The 17,939-nt window shown below is 55.1% G+C and overlaps 2 protein-coding genes across 12 annotated transcripts in view; both read right to left on the bottom strand.

Moving 5' to 3' along the window:
* Nucleotides 1-736: 736 nt before the first annotated feature.
* DEF6 (DEF6 guanine nucleotide exchange factor) lies at nt 737-15,243 on the bottom strand. The gene is given in 8 exon segments (XM_058306613.2): nt 737-943; nt 945-1,070; nt 1,157-1,363; nt 1,365-1,394; nt 2,953-2,987; nt 2,990-3,137; nt 3,773-3,913; nt 15,084-15,243. Coding segments are annotated over 8 exon segments (936 nt in total). The 5' UTR covers nt 15,180-15,243; the 3' UTR covers nt 737-790.
* A 1,662-nt stretch (nt 15,244-16,905) lies between these two features.
* The window catches only part of ZNF76 (zinc finger protein 76), a 37,752-nt gene continuing 36,718 nt past the window's right edge, over nt 16,906-17,939 (bottom strand). For 7 of the 11 annotated variants that reach the window (XR_011650041.1, XR_011650040.1, XM_058306608.2 and 4 more), the window contains one exon: nt 16,906-17,784. Coding sequence is in view for 8 of the 11 variants with exons in the window: in XM_058306608.2 (XP_058162591.1) it covers nt 17,680-17,784 (105 nt within the window). In the remaining 3 variants the exon portion in view is untranslated. The remainder of the gene's footprint in view (nt 17,785-17,939) is intronic. The other 4 variants (XM_058306609.2, XM_071218423.1, XM_071218425.1 and 1 more) reach the window with 2 other exon arrangements.

Genomic DNA, 17,939 nt, shown 5'->3' with positions numbered 1-17,939 from the left:
AGGGGTACAGCTGGGGTTTCTGCCCAGATCGGTGCACTTCCTACTGTGACAACTGTTTCCTTATAGTGACAAAGACAGACAGAGCCAAGGGAGGAGAAGGTAAAGGAGAGGAGGGAAGTGGACTTGGCCCGTGGTTAGGGCGTCCATCTACCACATGGGAGGTCCACCGTTCAAACCCCGGGCCTCCTTGACCTGTGTGGAGCTGGCCCATGCGCAGTGCTGATGCACGCAAGGAGTGCCATGCCGTGTAGGGTGTCCCCGCGGAGGGGTGTCCCCGCGTAGGGGAGCCCCACGCACAAGGAGTGCGCCCCGTAAGGAGAGCCGCCCAGCGTGAAAGAAAGTGCAGCCTGCCCAGGAATGGCGCCACCCACACGGAGAGCTGACACAACAAGATGATGCAACTAAAAGAAACACAGATTCCCGTGCCGCTGACAACAACAGAGCGGACAAAGAACATGCAGCAAATAGAAACAGAGAACAGACAACCGGCGTGGCATGGGGCGGGGGGGGGGAGGGGGGAGAGGGGAAGAAGGGGAGAGAAATAAATAAATCCTAAAAAAAAAAAGAAACGGTCTTAAAAAAAAAAAGGGAGACGAGAACAGCATTTGGGGGAAGGAGGGAGACTTCTAGAAAGTTTTGCTCTGTCGTTTGAGATGCATGCCATTTCCCTTCAAAATCTTTAGCAAAATCCACATTATTCGCCGCCAATGGCTTTGGTGTCTGATTTGTTTGTGGTTTTAGCTCTTTTAAGCATGCTGAGCTGAGGGAGAATGGCCTCAAGCTCCCAGGTCTATCTGGGTACAGACATTTGTGTCACTGTGACTTTTTCCCCATTAGCCCCCCTGCTGACCCTCTGGCAGCCCCACCAGCCTGGAGACGGTGTGGGCCCTCTGTCCTCCACCCCGGCACCTGCCCCCCTCACCTCCACGCAGCAGTGGGAGTCCCAAAGGGATCGTGCCCCTTTTCTCCTTGCAGTCTTCACTGGCAAAGTAGCAGAGGCAGCTGGGCTGCAGCTGGAACCAGCGCTCCGCCCAGTTCCTCCTCAGGTGCCCGCGCTTCCACAGGTAGCCCTGCCGGCCGGAGCACAGTCAGAGCCTCACGGGCGCCCCCGGCCTCCCCCTGCGGGCGCCTCCCCTACTCCCCAGATTCACCCGACCTGCTTCAAGATGTCCTGGATGAGCTCCTGGTAGACCTCGTGGATGGCCATGCTGAGGGCGTCCCGCCCCACGCCCCGCAGGCAGCGGCCCGAGTTGAAGAGCTCCAGGAACTGCCAGACGCTGAGCCCGCCGGAGGTCTGGGCGGCCGGAGCCTCCTGAGCCAGCAGCTCCTCCAGCTCCCCGAAGCCCACCTCTAAGCTCATGCTGGCTGAGCACCTTCTTGAGCAGGTACTCCACCTGGAGGGGCGAGGGAAGGCCTGGGGGCTGCAGCGCGGTGTTGCCGACACGGACACCAGGGGGCGCTCCCAGCCGCGGCCTGGGCCCAGCGGGCCAGGCTCGGGGCCTGGGGGGGTCCAGACAACCCAACGCTGGTGGAGAACAGGGTAGAGACGGGGACATGCACCTGGAGCCCCCACCCCAACCGCGCCCCCCTCCTCCCCAGCCTCAAGCCCCACTCCTTCCTGCCTTAAACAGGCGGCTGCTGAGGGCTGGGGAGGAGCACGAGGCGGTGGACCCTGGAAAATGCCAGAGGGGTGGAGGCCTTCTCATCCAACACCCTCTCTCTGCAGGTGGCAGAATCAAGACCCAAAGGGGGAGCGACTTTCTCTAAGACGCACGGCGAGTCGGTGGCAGCCGGAACTCAGATTCCGGATCACCTGAAAACCACCCCGGGTCCTTATTCCAAGTCCCAAGCCCCGGCCCTGGGATCCTTCCCTTGTGGGACGGCGAGGGAACTGGGGGTGGGGTGGAGGCAGCAGGACAGGAAACCTGTTACAGAGGAACAGGAAGTAGTGGTTGGGGTACATCCTGCTGCAGTGTGTTCGCTCCGAGTGCTGATCACAGCAAGCAGGTGGCCTCCTGGCCCCTGAGAGGCCACCGTGCCCTGCCTGGCAGCCAGGCCCCGGCCAGGCGTCCCTGCAGATGGACGCACGTCCATTTCCTGCCCCAACAGCTTCTTGGGCAACCCTCTCTGAACTTTCATTCTGGGGGCCACTGGGCTTCAGCTGGGGAGGGTGGGGAACCAGTCCAGGGCTTAGGCGGCTGCCCTCATCCTTGCCACAAACAGAGGCAGGGCCACAAATCTGCGAGGAGCTGGTCGTGCCAGGACTCCTGGCCCCTGAATTCCTGCTCTAAGTTCACCCCGACATCGCCACAGTCATCAGGAGGGCCAAAGGGTCCGAAGAAGACCCACAGGGCAGGGCGGAGGGCTGGGAGCAGAAGAAGGAGCAGGTGGAGAGCAAAAGGGGAGGTCCACCCTAGTTTCACTGGAGGTGAGTCTAGCAGGCTCTAGATTCTGGACTTCTTCTAGGAAGTAGAACTGGTTCTTCCCGTATCGTACAAGAAACAAGGGAAAGGTCTGGAACCAGGGCCAGCCTTGGGTAGTTGGAGGGATGTCCTAGCAAGCTCTCTCTTCCCCTCACATAGCTCCCTTCCTAGATGGCCAAGTGCCTAAAATCAAAGTGCCACTGGACCCTAAAATGTGCTCATTTTTATACGCTGTGACACGGCAGTCATTTACACATCTGCGCAAACACCTTTTACGGATACTTTTTCTACCCGAAGGGCTAGGAAAGCCCTGGTGGAACTGTAATTTTGGTTCTCCTGGAGGAAGTTACAATTACTCTGACATGGACAATTCCAGCATCTGGAGACAGCTGGGAACGGACAGGCACCAGGATGGGGACACAGTAAGGAACAGGGATGTGGGAAAGACCGAAGGCGGATTTGGCCTCCTTCCCGGTTTTGTGAGGCCTGGCCCAGGTTACTCAATCTCTGGGGCTGTTCTCACCCTTACCTCATCAGGAACCATGATCAAAGGGTACTTGTCTCAGACAGGAAGTTGAAGAGGCACCAGAGGCGGAAGGCATCCTGATTGGAGAGCATGCTGTTCCCGTTGCTATCGGGCTGATAGTTCTTCTTGGCCGTCAGGGTCCAGCAGAGCTCATCAAAGTGCTCCTTAACGAAAGCCCCCTCCTCCACCTGCCACCAGCGCTGCCGGTCAGCCAAAGTGACCGCCTGCAGCCAAGGTGGCTGCCCCGGCCCTGCTCTCCCGCCAAACTCGGCTCTAGCTGGCTTTCTCGGAATCGTTGATGCCCCTGCTCACCACCTGCCAAGACGGTGCTCTAGACTAAGGAGTCCATTGGCTGCCTCCAGTCCCCCTCTTCGCTCCACCAACCCAAGTCCCTGCCAGCGGAGCAACTCTAGTTCCTCAGCCGGGGGGAGAGAGGAGGAGAAGCCAGGGGGGAGCAGACAACCAAGAGGAACCTGGGAACAGCGAGAGCTGGAGGAGCACGGGAACCGTGTGTGTGTGTGAAGAGCCCTTTTTGAAGGTGACAGTTGGAAGCTAGAGGTTGGCTTCTGCAGGCAAAGGGGTGGAAGGCTGTGGGAAGGAGGGAGGCCGGGATAGAGAGAAAGGAGGCTGGGGGTGGGCTGAGGGGGCGAGGAGGGTCGCGGCTGGATGTGAAGCATGGAGATGGGAGAGCAGGGTCGGGCAGGGGTGCAGAAGTGGGTGTTTGTTGCAGGGGGAGGAATCAGGTGGCAATGTGTTGGGGTGCCGGCCAGGCCGGGAGGTGAGGAGGGGTTAGGGGCACCCTCCGCGCCCAGCCGGGCCCCACCTTGTCCAGGATGTACTTGTTGAGGTAGGGCATGTAGCCCTGGCTGGACACGGGGCCGTCGTCGTCATCTCGGAAGTGTTCCTCCAGGGCCACGGGGTCGTGGGGGATGTGCAGCACCGTGTACAGGTTGTGGGACAGCACCTGAGGCAGAGCGGTGGTTTGCCTTTCGGTGCCCAGTCGAAGCTGGGCCGGGGACCTCCCCACTCAGCCACCCCCCTCTGGCCGGGGCCTCTGCACACATGATTCCATTCAGTAACAACGAAAACTTTCATACTTACTATGTGCCGAGCACTGGCTAAACACTTGACAGAAAATTCACTTAATCCCCAAAACAATGAGGGATAGCCCCATTTTACAGGTGGAAAAACCCCTGAGGCCCTGGCGTGATACGTTACTTCCCCCAAGATCACAGAGCCGGCAGAGCTGGGATTGAAACCCAGGCAGCCACGCGTCTAATGTTTCTTTAGGTATCAGCGTCCTCTTCTACAGAAAAGTTCAGTGACTTGCCCAAGGACGCAGTGAGCAAGGGTCTGCCGTTCAAATCCAGCTCTGTCAGAATCCAAAGCCCCGTGCTCCCCCGAGGCTGGGCTGCCATGCGGAGGTAGCCTGCTACCCAGCGAAGAAGCCCCAGTGTATCAGTTTCCATCACAGCCTCGGGGTTCAGGCTGCAGAGCGCCGGCACCCAGGTGTATCTGCTCCGGGAACGGTATGTCCTGTTCCTCAGGAGAGACCAAAGAGTTTCCACAGTTTTTTTTTTAAAGCAACTAAAGGGACAATGATGATTAAATGTAACACACAATCCTTTCCAGGATCTAATAATGGAGGAGAAAATGCTCAAAAGGACATTAGGGGGGAAGCGGCTGTGGCTCACTCAGTCAGGCTCCCGTCTACCCTACGGGAGGCCCTGGTTTCGCGTCCCGGGTCTCCTTGTGAAGGCAGGCTCGCCCGCACGCTGCAGAGAGCTGCCCGGCCCAAAAGCGCCACAGAGTACTGCCAGCCCGCAAGTGCCATGGAGAGCCGCCTCAGCAAGGTGATGCAACGAAAAAGGGAGATGAGCAAAAAACGCAGAAGAGCTCAGCGAACGGACACAGAGAACAGACAGCAAGCAAGCCGCGGGGGGTGGGGAGAGTAAAAAAAAAAAGAAGGACATTAGGGGCTCTCTCTGCCTAGAGGAGCCCACACCAAATCTTGGCACGTACTTCTGTCCTTCTCTCCCATTTCTCAGCAAGCTCTGTTCTTTCCCCCCATGTCCCAATAAATTCTCCTTACTGGTCTAACTAAAAAAAAAAAGGGGGAAGCAGATTTGGCCCAATGGATGGGGCGTCCACCTACCACATGGGAGGTCCGCGGTTCAAACCCCGGGCCTCCTTGACCCGTGTGGAGCTGGCCCACGCGCAAGGGGTGCACCCCGTAAGGAGAGCCGCCCAGCGCGAAAGAAAGTGCAGCCTGCCCAGGAATGGCACCGCACACACAGAGAGCTGACACAGATGCAACAAAAAAAGAAACACAGATTCCTGGTGCCGCTGATAAGGATAGAAGCAATCACAGAAGAACATATAGCGAATGGACACAGAGAGCAGACAAAGGGGGGAGGGGGGGTTGGGGGGGAAGGGGAGAGAAATAAAAAATACAATTAAATTAAAATTAAAAAAAAAAAAGGGAAGCAGATGTGGCTCGACTGATAAAGCATCCGCCTACCATATAGGAGGTCCAGGGTTTGATACCCAGGGCCTCCCAGCCCGTGTGGTGAGCTGGCCCACGTACACTGCTGCCACGTGCAAGGAGTGCCATGCCACGCAGGGGTGTCCCTGCGTAGGGGTGCCCCACATACAAGGAGTGCACTCCACAAGGAGAGCTACCCTGTGCGAAAAGCACAAGCCTGCCCAGGAGTGGCACGGCTCACACAGAGAGCTGACGCATCAAGATGATGCAACAAAAACAGACACAGATTCCCGGTGCCACCTGACAATAATGCAAGTGGACACAGAAGAACACACAGTGAATGGACACAGAGAGCAGACAATAGCAGGGAGAAGGGGAGAGAAATAAATAAAATAAATCTTAAAATAATATATATTATGGGACGATGGGACATGAAAAAAATGGAATAGAGACTCTAAACTTTATATCAGTGTTAAATTTCTTTAACTTCAGAAGTGAACTTAGGGTGGTTACATAAGTGAATATCCTTGTTCTTAGGAAATGTACCTGGAAGAATTAAGTGTTTGAGGAGCATGATGTATACAATCTATACTCACATGTTCAAAAACAGATGGACAGGGGCGGCGGAATTGGCCCAGCGGTTAGGGCGTCCGTCTACCACATGGGAGGTCTGTGGTTCAAACTCCGGGCCTCCTTGACCCGTGTGGAGCTGGCCCATGTGCAGTGCTGATGCGCACAAGGAGTGCCCTGCCACGCAGGGGTGTCCCCCACGTAGGGGAGCCCCACGTGCAAGGAGTGCACCCCGTAAGGAGAGCCGCCCAGCGCGAAAGAAAGTGCAGCCTGCCCAGGAATGGTGACGCACACACGGAGAGCTGACACAGCAAGATGACACAACAAAAAGAAACACAGATTCCTGTGCCACTGACAACAACAGAAGTGGTCAAAGAAGACGCAGCAAACAGACACAGAGAACAGACAACTGGGGTGGGGGGGGGAGGGGAGAGAAATAAATAAATAAATAAATCTTTAAAAAAAACAACAACAGATGGACAAATAGATTTATAGATATATGGATAGAATGATATGGTGAATGTGAAATGTGGCAAAATATTAAAATTGTTGTATCTGGATATCTTAGAGTGGGTGGGTATGTTGGAGTTCTTTGTTTGGGTGTTTTAATATTCTTGCAACTGTCCTGTAAGTTTGAAATTATTTCAGGTTTTTTTTTTTGAAGAGAGACGGAATGTTGCTGGAGAGGGCCATGGAAAATGGCCCATGGGAAGGGGAAGGCCTAGAAGGCGTGGTGGCCTTAATGGTGTGGAGGGGAAACAGAGGTTCATTCAACAAACCCGGGTCCTTCGAACAAAGGGATTGAAGTTCGAACAAGGAGATCAGGTAAAAAGAAAACTGCCTTGGGGTAATTCTGTTACGTAGCACTTGTCGCAGACAGCTGTGAATGACTAAAGATCAAAATTGCCACCTAAAATGTGCCAGCCACTGCATGAGATTCTTTTGTAACCCCATTTCTAATCCCCACAACAACTCTGATACACAGATAATATTATCCCTGATTTTCAGATGAGGTTACCAAAATTTGGAGAATTTAAGAGAAAACGACAGAGCTGAGGTTGGAACCAGGTGTGCTTGGTCCAAAGGTTGCTTCCCTATAAGAATAATGACCCTGAGTCGTTCTCTCTGACTGGACGTTAAACCCTGGAGACAAGGGCTCTGCTCATCTTTATGTCCTAAGACAGCTTGACCCTCTTCTGCACACCAAAGGCAGTCAATAAATGCTGTATTTAAGGACTGCTTCCTCCACTGACTTTTCAGAGATGGTGTGGTGCCAAGTCTTCATCTCTTTGTTCTCCTTTGAGAAAGGAGAGGGAGAAAGGTTTGGGACTTCTCTTCACTGTTCTCTTGGCCTCAAGTTCTCCTTAGCAAAGTGGGAAGTTGAGGGACCCAGCAAGGGGGTCAGTGTTTCTCTTTTTCCTCACTTCCCTCTATGCAGGCATCCCTGCCTCTCTCTTCAACCTTAATCCCACACTCCTCAAATTATCTCATGGGTCATCTTCGGTTTTGCCTTCTCTAGTTCCAAAGGTTTCTTCCTCATGATGACCTATCATCTCCTCTTATTTTGGAAATGGAGACTTGATTTTCCCTTTGGGAAGTACATCTCCTCCATGTCTTTCTCCATTGTTTTTGTGGGAGCATTTAGCTCCCCCTACCCCCAATTCAGTTCAAGTTACAAGTAGAGCTAACCATTTTGCACACCCATTCCACCCAGTTGCAGAGTGGGTACATTCGGCGTGGTGATTGGCTCAAGGATAGGCACATGACCAAGTCTAGGCCAATAAGAACCTGCCCTAGGATTTTTGCTTCCTCTAGGGAAAAGAAGTATACTTATACTCTTTCCTTGGGCTTATTAAGCTGTTAAAAGGTAAACCTGAGTGCACCTGGCATCTTTGCCCCAGGGTAGGAAGTGCCTACCTGAGATTAAAACCAATAGTGAGAAAGGCAGAGCCAATAGATAAAGAGAGCCATCATTTGAGGATCTGGATCCAGCCATGCCTGGATCTTTGGAGTTTTAGTTACGTGAGCCAATAACTAAATACCCCTTCCTTTAAGCTTTTTGATTTTGGCTTCTATCACACTGAAAAAAAAAAAAAAAAGACCTGATTAATATGCCTGTGGTTAGAGGATGCCAATCATCACTCTAGAAAAGAGCAAATGGTAGTTCTCTTCCTCTGTGGAAAGCACTATTACTTACCCAACAAACTGACAAGGATGCAAAAGAGCAAGGTGCCGAGGCAGTTGTGGAGAAGTGAGAACTCTAAATATTCTATTGGTGAGGTAAGAATTGGTACAGTCGTTCTGGAAGGGCAAGAATCTATCAAACTTAAAAATGGGCATGAACTTTGTCCCAGCGTTTCTCATCATCCAACCTACTGATGCTCAAAGGAACCGAACTACACTTATAAGGATGGTCATTGTAGCAGTGTTCATAACTTGAAGAATCAGAGGCTGCCTGCGTCTCCCTTCAACAGGAGATGGTTTCACAATCAGAATGCACCACCTCTTGGACTGCTATGCATGGCTGGAAAAATTATAATTCTGCACTTGTGTGCTCGTGGGCAAGTGATTTAACTTCTCTAAGACCTCAGTCTCCTTTATTTATTATTATGGTGCCTGATCCACAGAGTTATTTCAAGTGAAGAGCTTAGCACCATGTGCGTAGTGAATTGCCCAATAAAAACTGTGAACTATTTAAAAAATTATATGTATATAAACAGACATGGAAAAAAATATGCATATATACTGAAAGGTGAAAACAGCAAGTGGCAGAGTAAAATGTTTGTGAAGTAAGTATGCAGGTAAAGATTAGGTTGAACTATATAAAACTGTTATTTTAGTAGGTCAAAATAGATCAAATGTCATCAATTTCATAAAGTTCAAACTAATATGTTTATATGAACATAGAAAAAAAAATCTAGAAGATCCAGCAAACTTTTAACAATGATCACCTCCCAGGGAGAAAGGGCAGGGGAGGAGCTCTCATCTTCTTTCTTTCTTTATTTTTTAAAGATTTATCTTATTTATTTCTCTCCCCATGCCCCCCCCCCCAGTTGTGTGTTCTCTATGTCTATTTGCTGCGTGCTTTTCTTTGTCCACTTCTGTTGTTGTCAGCAGTGCTGGAATCTGTGTTTCTTTTTGTTGTTGTTTTTGCATCATCTTGCTGCGTCAGCTCTCCGTGTGTGCGGCGCCATTCCTGGGCAGGCTGCAGTGCACACATGGAGAGCTGACGCAGCAAGATGATGCAACAGAAAGAAACACAGATTCCTGTGCCGCTGACAACAACAGAAGCGGACAAAGAAGATGTAGCAAATAGACACAGAGAACAGACAACTGGGGGGGAGGGCAAGGGGAGAGAAATACATAAAATATATCTTTTAAAAAAAAAGATTTAACATACTATGCTTTGATTCGACTATGTCCAGCAGTCGGGTGTAACTCAGGTGAGGTCCCCAGCCCCTTGGTGGGCTGATATAAATGGGCACTCACTCAAGGACATACAGAAGACAGGAAGAGAGAGAGCTCCATAGACCCAGAAGAGGAGAGAGCTTGGCTTTGTCTGATCCTGGGTCCCTGGAGAGAGTTGAGCAGTTCCCCAGGCACACTTCCACCTCAGGGCCTCCGTACTCACTCTACCCTCTGCCTGGAACGTTCTTCTCCCCGGTCATGGCATGGCTCACACCCTCTCCTTCTGGTCTTCACCTAGATGTCACCTTCTCAGGAAGGCCTTGTGTGACCGACTTATTTAAACCTATAAGCAACTCCATCTCCACCCACACATCCCTGTCGCTGTTTTAGTTTCCCCCACGTCATGTACCATCTTCCTACACACTATATATTTTATTTATTTTATCATCTGTCTTCTCTGACTAGAACATCAGTGCCGCCAGGGTGAGGATTTTTGTCTGTTTTATTCACTGCTGTTTCATTGGGCCTGACATATAATGGATGTCCAATAAATATCTGCTGAATGAACTTAATTTCTTTCTGGGAAGTAGAAGAGCAAACACAAAAGCCAGGCGGCCATGGATTAAATCCCTCTGAGCAAGTCACTTAAACCCACTGGGCCTCTGTTTTTTTTAACTCTCTGAACAGGGGTTAGGGAAATGGATGTGGTGCAGCCAATTGGGCTCCCGCCTATCATATGGGAGGTCCAGGGTTCAGTCCCCAGGGCCTCCCAGTGAGGGCAAGCTGGCCCACGTGGAGTGCCAGCCCATGCAGGAATGTCACCCCATGCAGGAGTGCCACCCTGTGTGGGAATGCTGCCCAGCATGGGAAAGCTGCCCTGCGCAGGAGTGCCGGCTGACGCAGAGAGCTGGTGCAGCAAGATGACGCAACAAGAGGCACAGAGGAGTGAAAACAAGAAGACGTAGCAGAACACGGGGGGTGAGGTGAGGCAAGAGAGTCATCGCCTCTCTCCCACTCTGGAAGGTCCCAGGATCAGTTTCCGGAGTCGCCTAATGAGAATACGAGCAGACACAGAAGAACACACAGCGAAGGGACACAGAGAGCAGACAATGGGGGTGGGGTGGGGAGTGGCAGAAATAAATCAATCTTAAAAAAAATAAAAGGGGGTTAAAGGAGATGACGTGTGACCCCCCACTCTGGAATAGAACCTGCCACGCAGCAGCTCTTCAGGCTCCTCCCGTCAGCCCACCTGCCCACTCTGTCCTCTGAGACCTACTTACTCCATTTCCCTCACCACACCGTGGGGCACAGGAGCGTGAAGAGCCCACACAGAGGTGCCTGACCCCCGTGAGCTGTCAGGGTCACGACAAGAAGGAATCCAAGGCTCCAGACACCCGGAACTCAGCAGGCCTCAGAAGCCAGCTTCCTGTGCTGGTGCTGGCGGTGGGTGTGGGGGCGAGAGAGGGTGTGTCCAGGGGAGGGCCCATGCTGGGAAGGAAATGGCTGGGCGGAGGCCAGGCGGGCAGGAGCGCACCTGCTGATCTCAAGCAACCCTGACAGCCCCGGAGGCAGGGACTCTCCTTCTCCTCCTCTTCCAGATGAAGGCTCGGGGAGGACAAGTATACTGCCCGAGGACTGCCTCCAGAGCCCTGCTCTCCATCTCCGCCTCTAAGCCTGGCTGAGCATCAGAAGCACCTGGGGAGCTGGGGAAGCTGAGCTATGCTGAGCCCGGCCCAGATCTCCTGACTCAGAATTTCCTGGGGTGGGGTCGCTGTGTCTGTATTTTTCAAAAGCTGCCCGGGTGATTCCCTCAGGCGACTGGGGTTAGGCATTGCCACGTTAGGCAGCTGGGCGGCGGTGCCAGCCACTGGTAGGCATGGCACCCCGTGAAGGCTCCCTCAGCGAGGACTCCCGTCATTTCCCCCACCTACCCAGGAAGGCCCTGGCACCTGGGGAACCGCTGTCGACCTTCGAGAGGCTCCATCTATCCACTCTTTCCTCTGGAGGCACGTGGGGAAGTGGTTCTCCTCGGGGGGGTTGGAGTCCCCTAAGAACTCAAGTCCAGGGATAGGGGCGGGTGTCAGGCCCATGCTGACAATACTCAGTGGGTAAGGGCTGGTTCTGCAGTTTCCAGCCTTCAGGATTCTGAACCTGGCTGTCCAGGAAGTAGAGGCAGAAGGTGTGAGAATCCATAAAAACACAAAGCGATGATTACAGAGAAAATGAATATTCTTTCTCTCTTTCCTAGATGGACTGTGTTCTCTAAATGCATCTAGGTGCTAAGTGATCCTTTTAAAGGAGTTCCTGCATGTATATTCTTAACCAGTAAGAACTAAGGCATAACCACTCAAGAGGAGGGAGCACAGAGACTGAGGGATCTTTGGATTAAGCTGTGCGCCTGCTGAGAGCAAGAAGGGGCTGGAGAGGTTGGCCGTGGGCATTAAAGGAAAGACATGAGCCTGGAAAAGGGAGAGGAGCGGGCTTACGGACCAATTTCACCTCTTTGAGGCGCGCGTTTTATTTAAGCAGGCTGGCTGGACAGTTTGGCAATCGCCGAGTTCAGCTCTCCTGCTGATAAGATGAGAAACCACAGGCTCAGAGATGAGAGGTGCGACTTGCCCAAGGTCACCCAGCAGGTGAGCGATATGGGCTCAAGCCTAAGTAGCTCTGAGTCAATGGATCTGCACATCAGCAAGCCATCCTCTCTCCCCATCTCTCCTTCTTCCCTGAGGAAACCAGCAGTGTGCAGAGGGCAGGGCAGAGCCGATGACCCCAGCCAGCAGGCTCCTGGATAGTCATCGTTCTTAACTTTTCCTCCACCAAGGGGAAGGGTGTCCCCTGTCCCAGAGGAGGCAGAGTCGGAAGCTCAGAGAGGCCTTCAGTGGGCAAGAGGCCCTGCTGGGACCGCAGGACTGCCGAGTGCCATTTGGAGGTTCAGGAGCCCGGGAGACCGGAGAGAAGCAAGCAGGAAGGCCCCATGTGGCCTCCTTGCCTTCCCTCTGCTTCTGCCAGTCCAGGGTAAGTGCTGGGCTCCCTGCCTCCTAAGAGCCTCATCACGCCAGAGACGCTGCCCTGCCCACATTCCCATTTTCTCTCAGCCCTGGCAGCTGGGGAGAGGGAAGGCCAGTTGTCAGTCGACCCAGGCCTAAAATCGAGGTAGCCCCCCTCCGAGAGGGGGTGTGGTCATTAGGAAAACTATCATTCCCAGGGGTGCCCCTGCCTGAAGCCCTCCCAGCCTGGAAGCACGCTCACTCAAAGTTCTGTAGAGAGGGAGGTTCTGGGGACCCTGCCAAACTCACAGCCCTCGACTCGCAAGTTCTTTGGGTCCAACTTCATTCCACCCTGAGTAGAAGTGCCATTCCTACTGGTCTGTTTTCATCTTCTCAACCCAAGTGGACCAAGTTCATTGCACTTTATAAAAGGATCCAGAGAGGAAAATCCATCTGGTCTCTCCTCCCTGGAAGAAAATCTTAACTTTTGGGGCTCTCTCTGTGAGACCTGCTGTTGTTCTTTCTCCTCTGGCCTCACTGTGGTTTGTCCTGGCCAGCCAGTGGCAGCCTCTCTACCAACACATCAGGGGAGAAGAGGTGACGGTCGCCAGCAGACATAGCTTCCCCTGGGCTGGTGCAGTTCTCCTGACTGGTCCTAACCGAGGAAACCCGAGGCCAGGGGCAGTTTTGGTAAGAGCAGGCTGACCCAAGATCTTTTCCTGTGTCCCTAGGTCTTTTCTAGAGAGGGGGAGCAGCCCTCCTGGTGTATCTCATCTGCTTCTTCCTCTGCCTTCTGACCACTTACTTCTCTATTACTCCTTTGCCCTTTCCGGCACCCCTGCCCCCAACACTCTCATCACTTCCTCCCATTCCAGTATCTGCTGCGGGGGCTTGGGGGAGAACTGCGTCCCTGAGCCTTCCTCCTGGGCCCTATCCCCTACCTGGCCCCTAGGTTTCCACGCTAGTTCAGATTCCCCGAGTGGACCAGTCTTCTGTTGCGTGACCCCAGATGAGATGGACAAGAAATCCACTGTTGCTCCTGTGTGATCAGAGGTGCTGCTGTGAGCTCAAGAGTGAGGTGTGATGTGGTAGGAGAGTGAACAGTTCAAGCCTGCAAGCTCCCCAGGGAATTCTCCCTGGAACTACCTAACCCCTTGTTGCTGTGAGGGTGGAGGAGTGGGCATCGGCCGGTTAGAGGCCAACACAGAGGCTCGTTAGGAGGCCGCACTGGCTGAGGGCAGCAGGGAAAGGGGAGCCTTACGAGGACCGTTCCCTCCACATGTGAAGGGCCCAGAAAGCTAGGAGAGGCCCCAGGTGACGGGTAAGTGGGAAGGAGCACCTTGGAGGCAACAGGCCGCTGGGTTGGGATTGTTTGGCCAAGACATTAAAGGTGCAGGGTGGGAGGTGGGTGAGGGGCACAGTTTCTGCAGGAATAGGTTTTTAATTATATACTTTTCTTCCGACTATACTGAGGAGTCAACTAGATGACAACTCCAATTAAAGAGAGGTTCCTGCCAGGCAGCCAAAGCTGGCGGTCGCCTCTCCCTCCCGAGAGGTCAAGAACCATTAATTAGACGCTCATAAATACAGCTAAGGTAGAGGGTGGGATAGGACCGGTGCGGTGCATCCGAGTTAAGCAGAGTTGGGGGGGGGGGGGCTGGGGCGTACGCCTATCCTGTGCCGTTTGCCTCTATCAGGTTTCCAGACCCTGAGCATTAGAATGAGGGTTTCCTTGAAAATGTACCACTGCTCTGGGGTGGGCCCAAGAGAGACACCAGAAATCCAGGGCCTCGCTGGTGCTCAATAAATACTGGCAGAGTGAATGAGTCCCCAGTGCAGGCCCCGGGAGGCTGCGGCCCACCCTGCTCCCCTGCCAGGGGCTTGTCTCCCCGGTTCCCATCGCGATGGGTCCTGTTTCCCCCCCAGGAAGTGGGTCTTTCGTGCCACTGACCCGGCTGGGGGAGGCAGTACCAACCCAGCTTGGAGAAGGGGGGGTAAGAGAAACTCCTCGGCCTCCCAGGAGTGGTCCAGGGCCAGGTGAGGGAGCTTTTCTGGGCTCAGATCCTGCCCGTTCTGCGCCGAATTCCCAGTTTCCCAACCCGGTGTGGCGGTAGAGGGGTGGGGTGAGCTGGGTAGCAGTACAACAGGCTCCTCGGTCCTTGCCCCCTTCCCAGCTCTGCCCGACCTACCAGGCTGGTTCAGAGGAGCCACGCTCCTGCCCAAGGGCCGCGTGGACCAGCCTGGCCTGGGATTGGGAGATGCCTTTTACGCCCCTTTCTCAGCCCTGGGAGGAAGTGACTGACAACTGCTGGCTAACTGTCTCTCTTCAAAGCCAGGAGGACAGGCAGGAAGGAGCAGGGTGTGTGCCCAAGCATGACTCTGGGGAGACGTGTGCCAGGGATGTGGCCTGGCCCACAGCCCTCAGGTCCCATGATGTCACATCCCCCTCCAGACAGCCCCGAGCCGGGGTCTTGGCAACAGGTCTGCAAGCCGCTGGCTGGGGCCTGCCGGTGGGCAGCAGCATCTGCCGGGCAATGCCGGCCCACCTACCCAGGACTTCTCCCCTCACCCACGCCAGGCCCGGGCCCGGCCCGGCTGAAAGCCCCCGGGCTGGCGGCGTCGCACCTGGCACCTGGGCGGCAGCGGCCCGTGCGCGGGCGGGCCTCCCGGGGGCGCCTCACCTTGAGCTGGGACTTGGAGACCTTGCCGCTCTTCTCCACATCCAGCGCGGTGAAGGCGTACCAGATGGACTTGAGCAGCTCCTTGCGCAGGGCCATGGCTGAGGCGCCCGCCCGGCCCGGGGGCGGCTCTGACACTGAGTTCCGGTTTCAGGAAATGCAAACGGCTGGGGAGACCGCAGGAGGGCGGCCTGGCGCGGAGCGAGAGCTCCACCTGCCTGCTCCAGCGAGCTCCCGGGGCTGGCAGGAACCTGCCTGCCCCTCGGCTGTGCGCCACTCCCTGCTGGGGAACTGGGGGCCGAGCCCTGAAGCCTGGAGAGCCGGAGCTCCTGTTCTGTACTGAACGCCCTGGCTCGCTGGGCGTGTGAGGCCCCGCGAGGGCCGCCTCAGCCAGAGGCTTCTGGAGTTTTCTTGGACTCCCGGAGACCATACTGGCTTTGAAACCAGATAGACAGGGTCCAGTCGGAATTCCACACTTACTAGGTAGGCGGGAGGTGCCTTCGACAAGTTCCTTCACCTCCCTCAGCAATTTTGGTTGTAAAGAATGGCACATAGTAGGTGCCCAATAAAGCATGTCTTTTAGTGCTGCCTGATTTTACTGCTGCTGTAGGTTCTACCCAAGGGGAAGAAAAAAGCAACAAAGTTGGAAGATGAAATTGTACAGGGCACTCCTCCAGACCAGGCCAAGTTGGCACTTGATTTGTCCATTCTCCGGGCACTGCTCTAAGAAAGCACTCAGGGCACTGCCCACTCTGGGCCCACTGGCCATGAAGTTGGGAGACTGCGTCCCAAGCACTTGGGAGGAAGCCCTTTCATTCCAGCCTCCAGGATCCTGGCAGCAGGATGGCTGGAGATTCCAAGGCCTCCACATCAGATCCAATATCCCCCACGGCTGAGACACGGGGACCCCACCCCACCCCACCAAGGGCAGTGGCTTGTGGATTCCCACGTGAGGGCTATGGTAATTTGAAGAAGCCTGCTCGGGAATTCTGAGACACCCCTTCCCTGGAGGCATGCTTCAGCCTCCCTGCTTCCAAGGAGCTGGGGGCAGGAGTAGACAGGAGCTTGCTTGGCAGCCCCGGAGAGCTCGAATGGGGGGGGGGGGTTTCATTCCTGGGTGGCAGGAGCACAGGCATCATGGTAGAGAAAGGAGAAGCAGAGAAAGGGCCACCTCCAGATCCTGGCATGCTCCCTCGGGGCGGAGCCACGCCCAGAGCTCCTTTACCGCCAGTGCCTTCCCCAGCGTCCCCACCCTTCAGCCAGTGCTCCCTCCACTCCCTTTCCAGAGGCCCACCTGGGGCTCTGCAATCCCACAGCACAACCCCAACCACCAAGGTGGGCACCCCGAGGTGGGTAACAGAGCCAAGACGGTTCGGCACCAAAGCCAAGGCACCCGGCTCTGCTTCTTGGGCCTGTGTAGCTTTGGGAAAGGTGCCCCCACCCTAACTGGAGCGCTGCCCACTTGGTGCTGATAACCGCGCACAGGCATGGTTCTGCAGGAGCTCCAACTGCGCCTAGCAAAGTAGGCGGAAAAAGCGGAGCTGCTCCTGCCTGCCCTTCCCGAGGCCTGGGATTTCACCAGAGCAGAAGCAGGGCCACCCTGGCTTTGGACTCTCCCTGAGTCCACCTGCTCAGCTGTGGGCAGGAGCCGCTGGCAGCTCGCAGGGCTTTTCTCGCGTGGGGCTTCCTCCCACGCAGGCCCTGGCAGGCCTCGCCCATCACTCAGGATCTCAGGCTCGTGCCAGGGACCCAGGGCCAAGGCCTGCCTTGACCAGTGTGGCCACCAGGGCCCAGGGCTGAAAGGAGGCAGGGAGGGACCCAGATGGAAACTTGGAACTTTTATTAAATACTCATTCACCCATCTGCCACCACCACCCAGAGCAGAAAAAAAATTATCAAAATGGAATTGAAAAAAACAAACAAACAAAAACAAACTAAACCCAATCCGCAGCTGCCTATATACAGGCCCACTCCCTCCCTCTGCCCAGGGAGGGTGGGTGCAGCTGGGGAGTGGTGGAGGCTGGGCACCCTTTTCCAGCCACGGGCCCCTGAGGAATTCTGAGGAAGTCCCTGCTGCCGAGCGGCCAGGCATCTCGGCTGGCCTCCAGGGAGGTGGTTATTGCTGGGAGGGGCAGGGGCTGGGAGACCCCTGTGTGGCAGGGCTGGGCCTGCTCGGCTCCGACTGGGCTAATGAGCTGTCCACCCTCTCTCCTGATGGGCAGTGACCAGGCGAGGTGGAGGAGCAGTTCCCAGAGCAGCCCAGATCGCAACCTGAGGAAGGAAGAGAGGACTGAGGGTGGGGAGAATGTTCTCTGGAGGGAGCAGAGCTGGCACCCAGCGGATGCTGAGGGGAAGGTGATCAGCCCGGGGAACAGGCTTGTCCTCAGCTCCCGAGGACGATGTGCTCCCCGATCTGGGTGCCTGGCTGTCCTCTTGGAGAGACACCCTGTCCCCCTCAGTTGGCCGTTTTCTTGCTGCCTTCTTGCCCCAGAGAGCAACGTGGTGCCCTTCCACGTGTCACCACAGCCTGGCCCTGGGGGCTAGCATGCCTTTATGGTACGGCACCTCCTCTGTCGGCGTGGGAGCCAGCAGCCCCGATTCAGCAGCCGCTCTCAGACGCCGTCGTCTCCAGGGTCACGGCCCCTTGCTGTATGGCAGCGGTGGCCACGCTGATGGCCTCCTCTAAGGTCTGCTGCTCCTCTAGCTGTGGAGAGGGTGGGCAGGAAAGGACAAGAGGAAGACCCTCCAACTGAGATCTCCTGATCGGTTCTGTGGCCCACGCTTCTGAATCTCCGCCGTCCTCCCGGTGCCACTCTGAGAGCTTAGTAGGGTCCCCATAAAGAGGAGGCTCAAGGTTAG

This window comes from Dasypus novemcinctus, chromosome 11 (assembly GCF_030445035.2).
Source record: "Dasypus novemcinctus isolate mDasNov1 chromosome 11, mDasNov1.1.hap2, whole genome shotgun sequence".
NCBI classification, from domain to species: domain Eukaryota; kingdom Metazoa; phylum Chordata; class Mammalia; order Cingulata; family Dasypodidae; genus Dasypus; species Dasypus novemcinctus.
The sequence above is the reverse complement of the archived record's forward strand: the minus strand, read 5'-3'. Positions and strand labels throughout refer to the sequence as shown.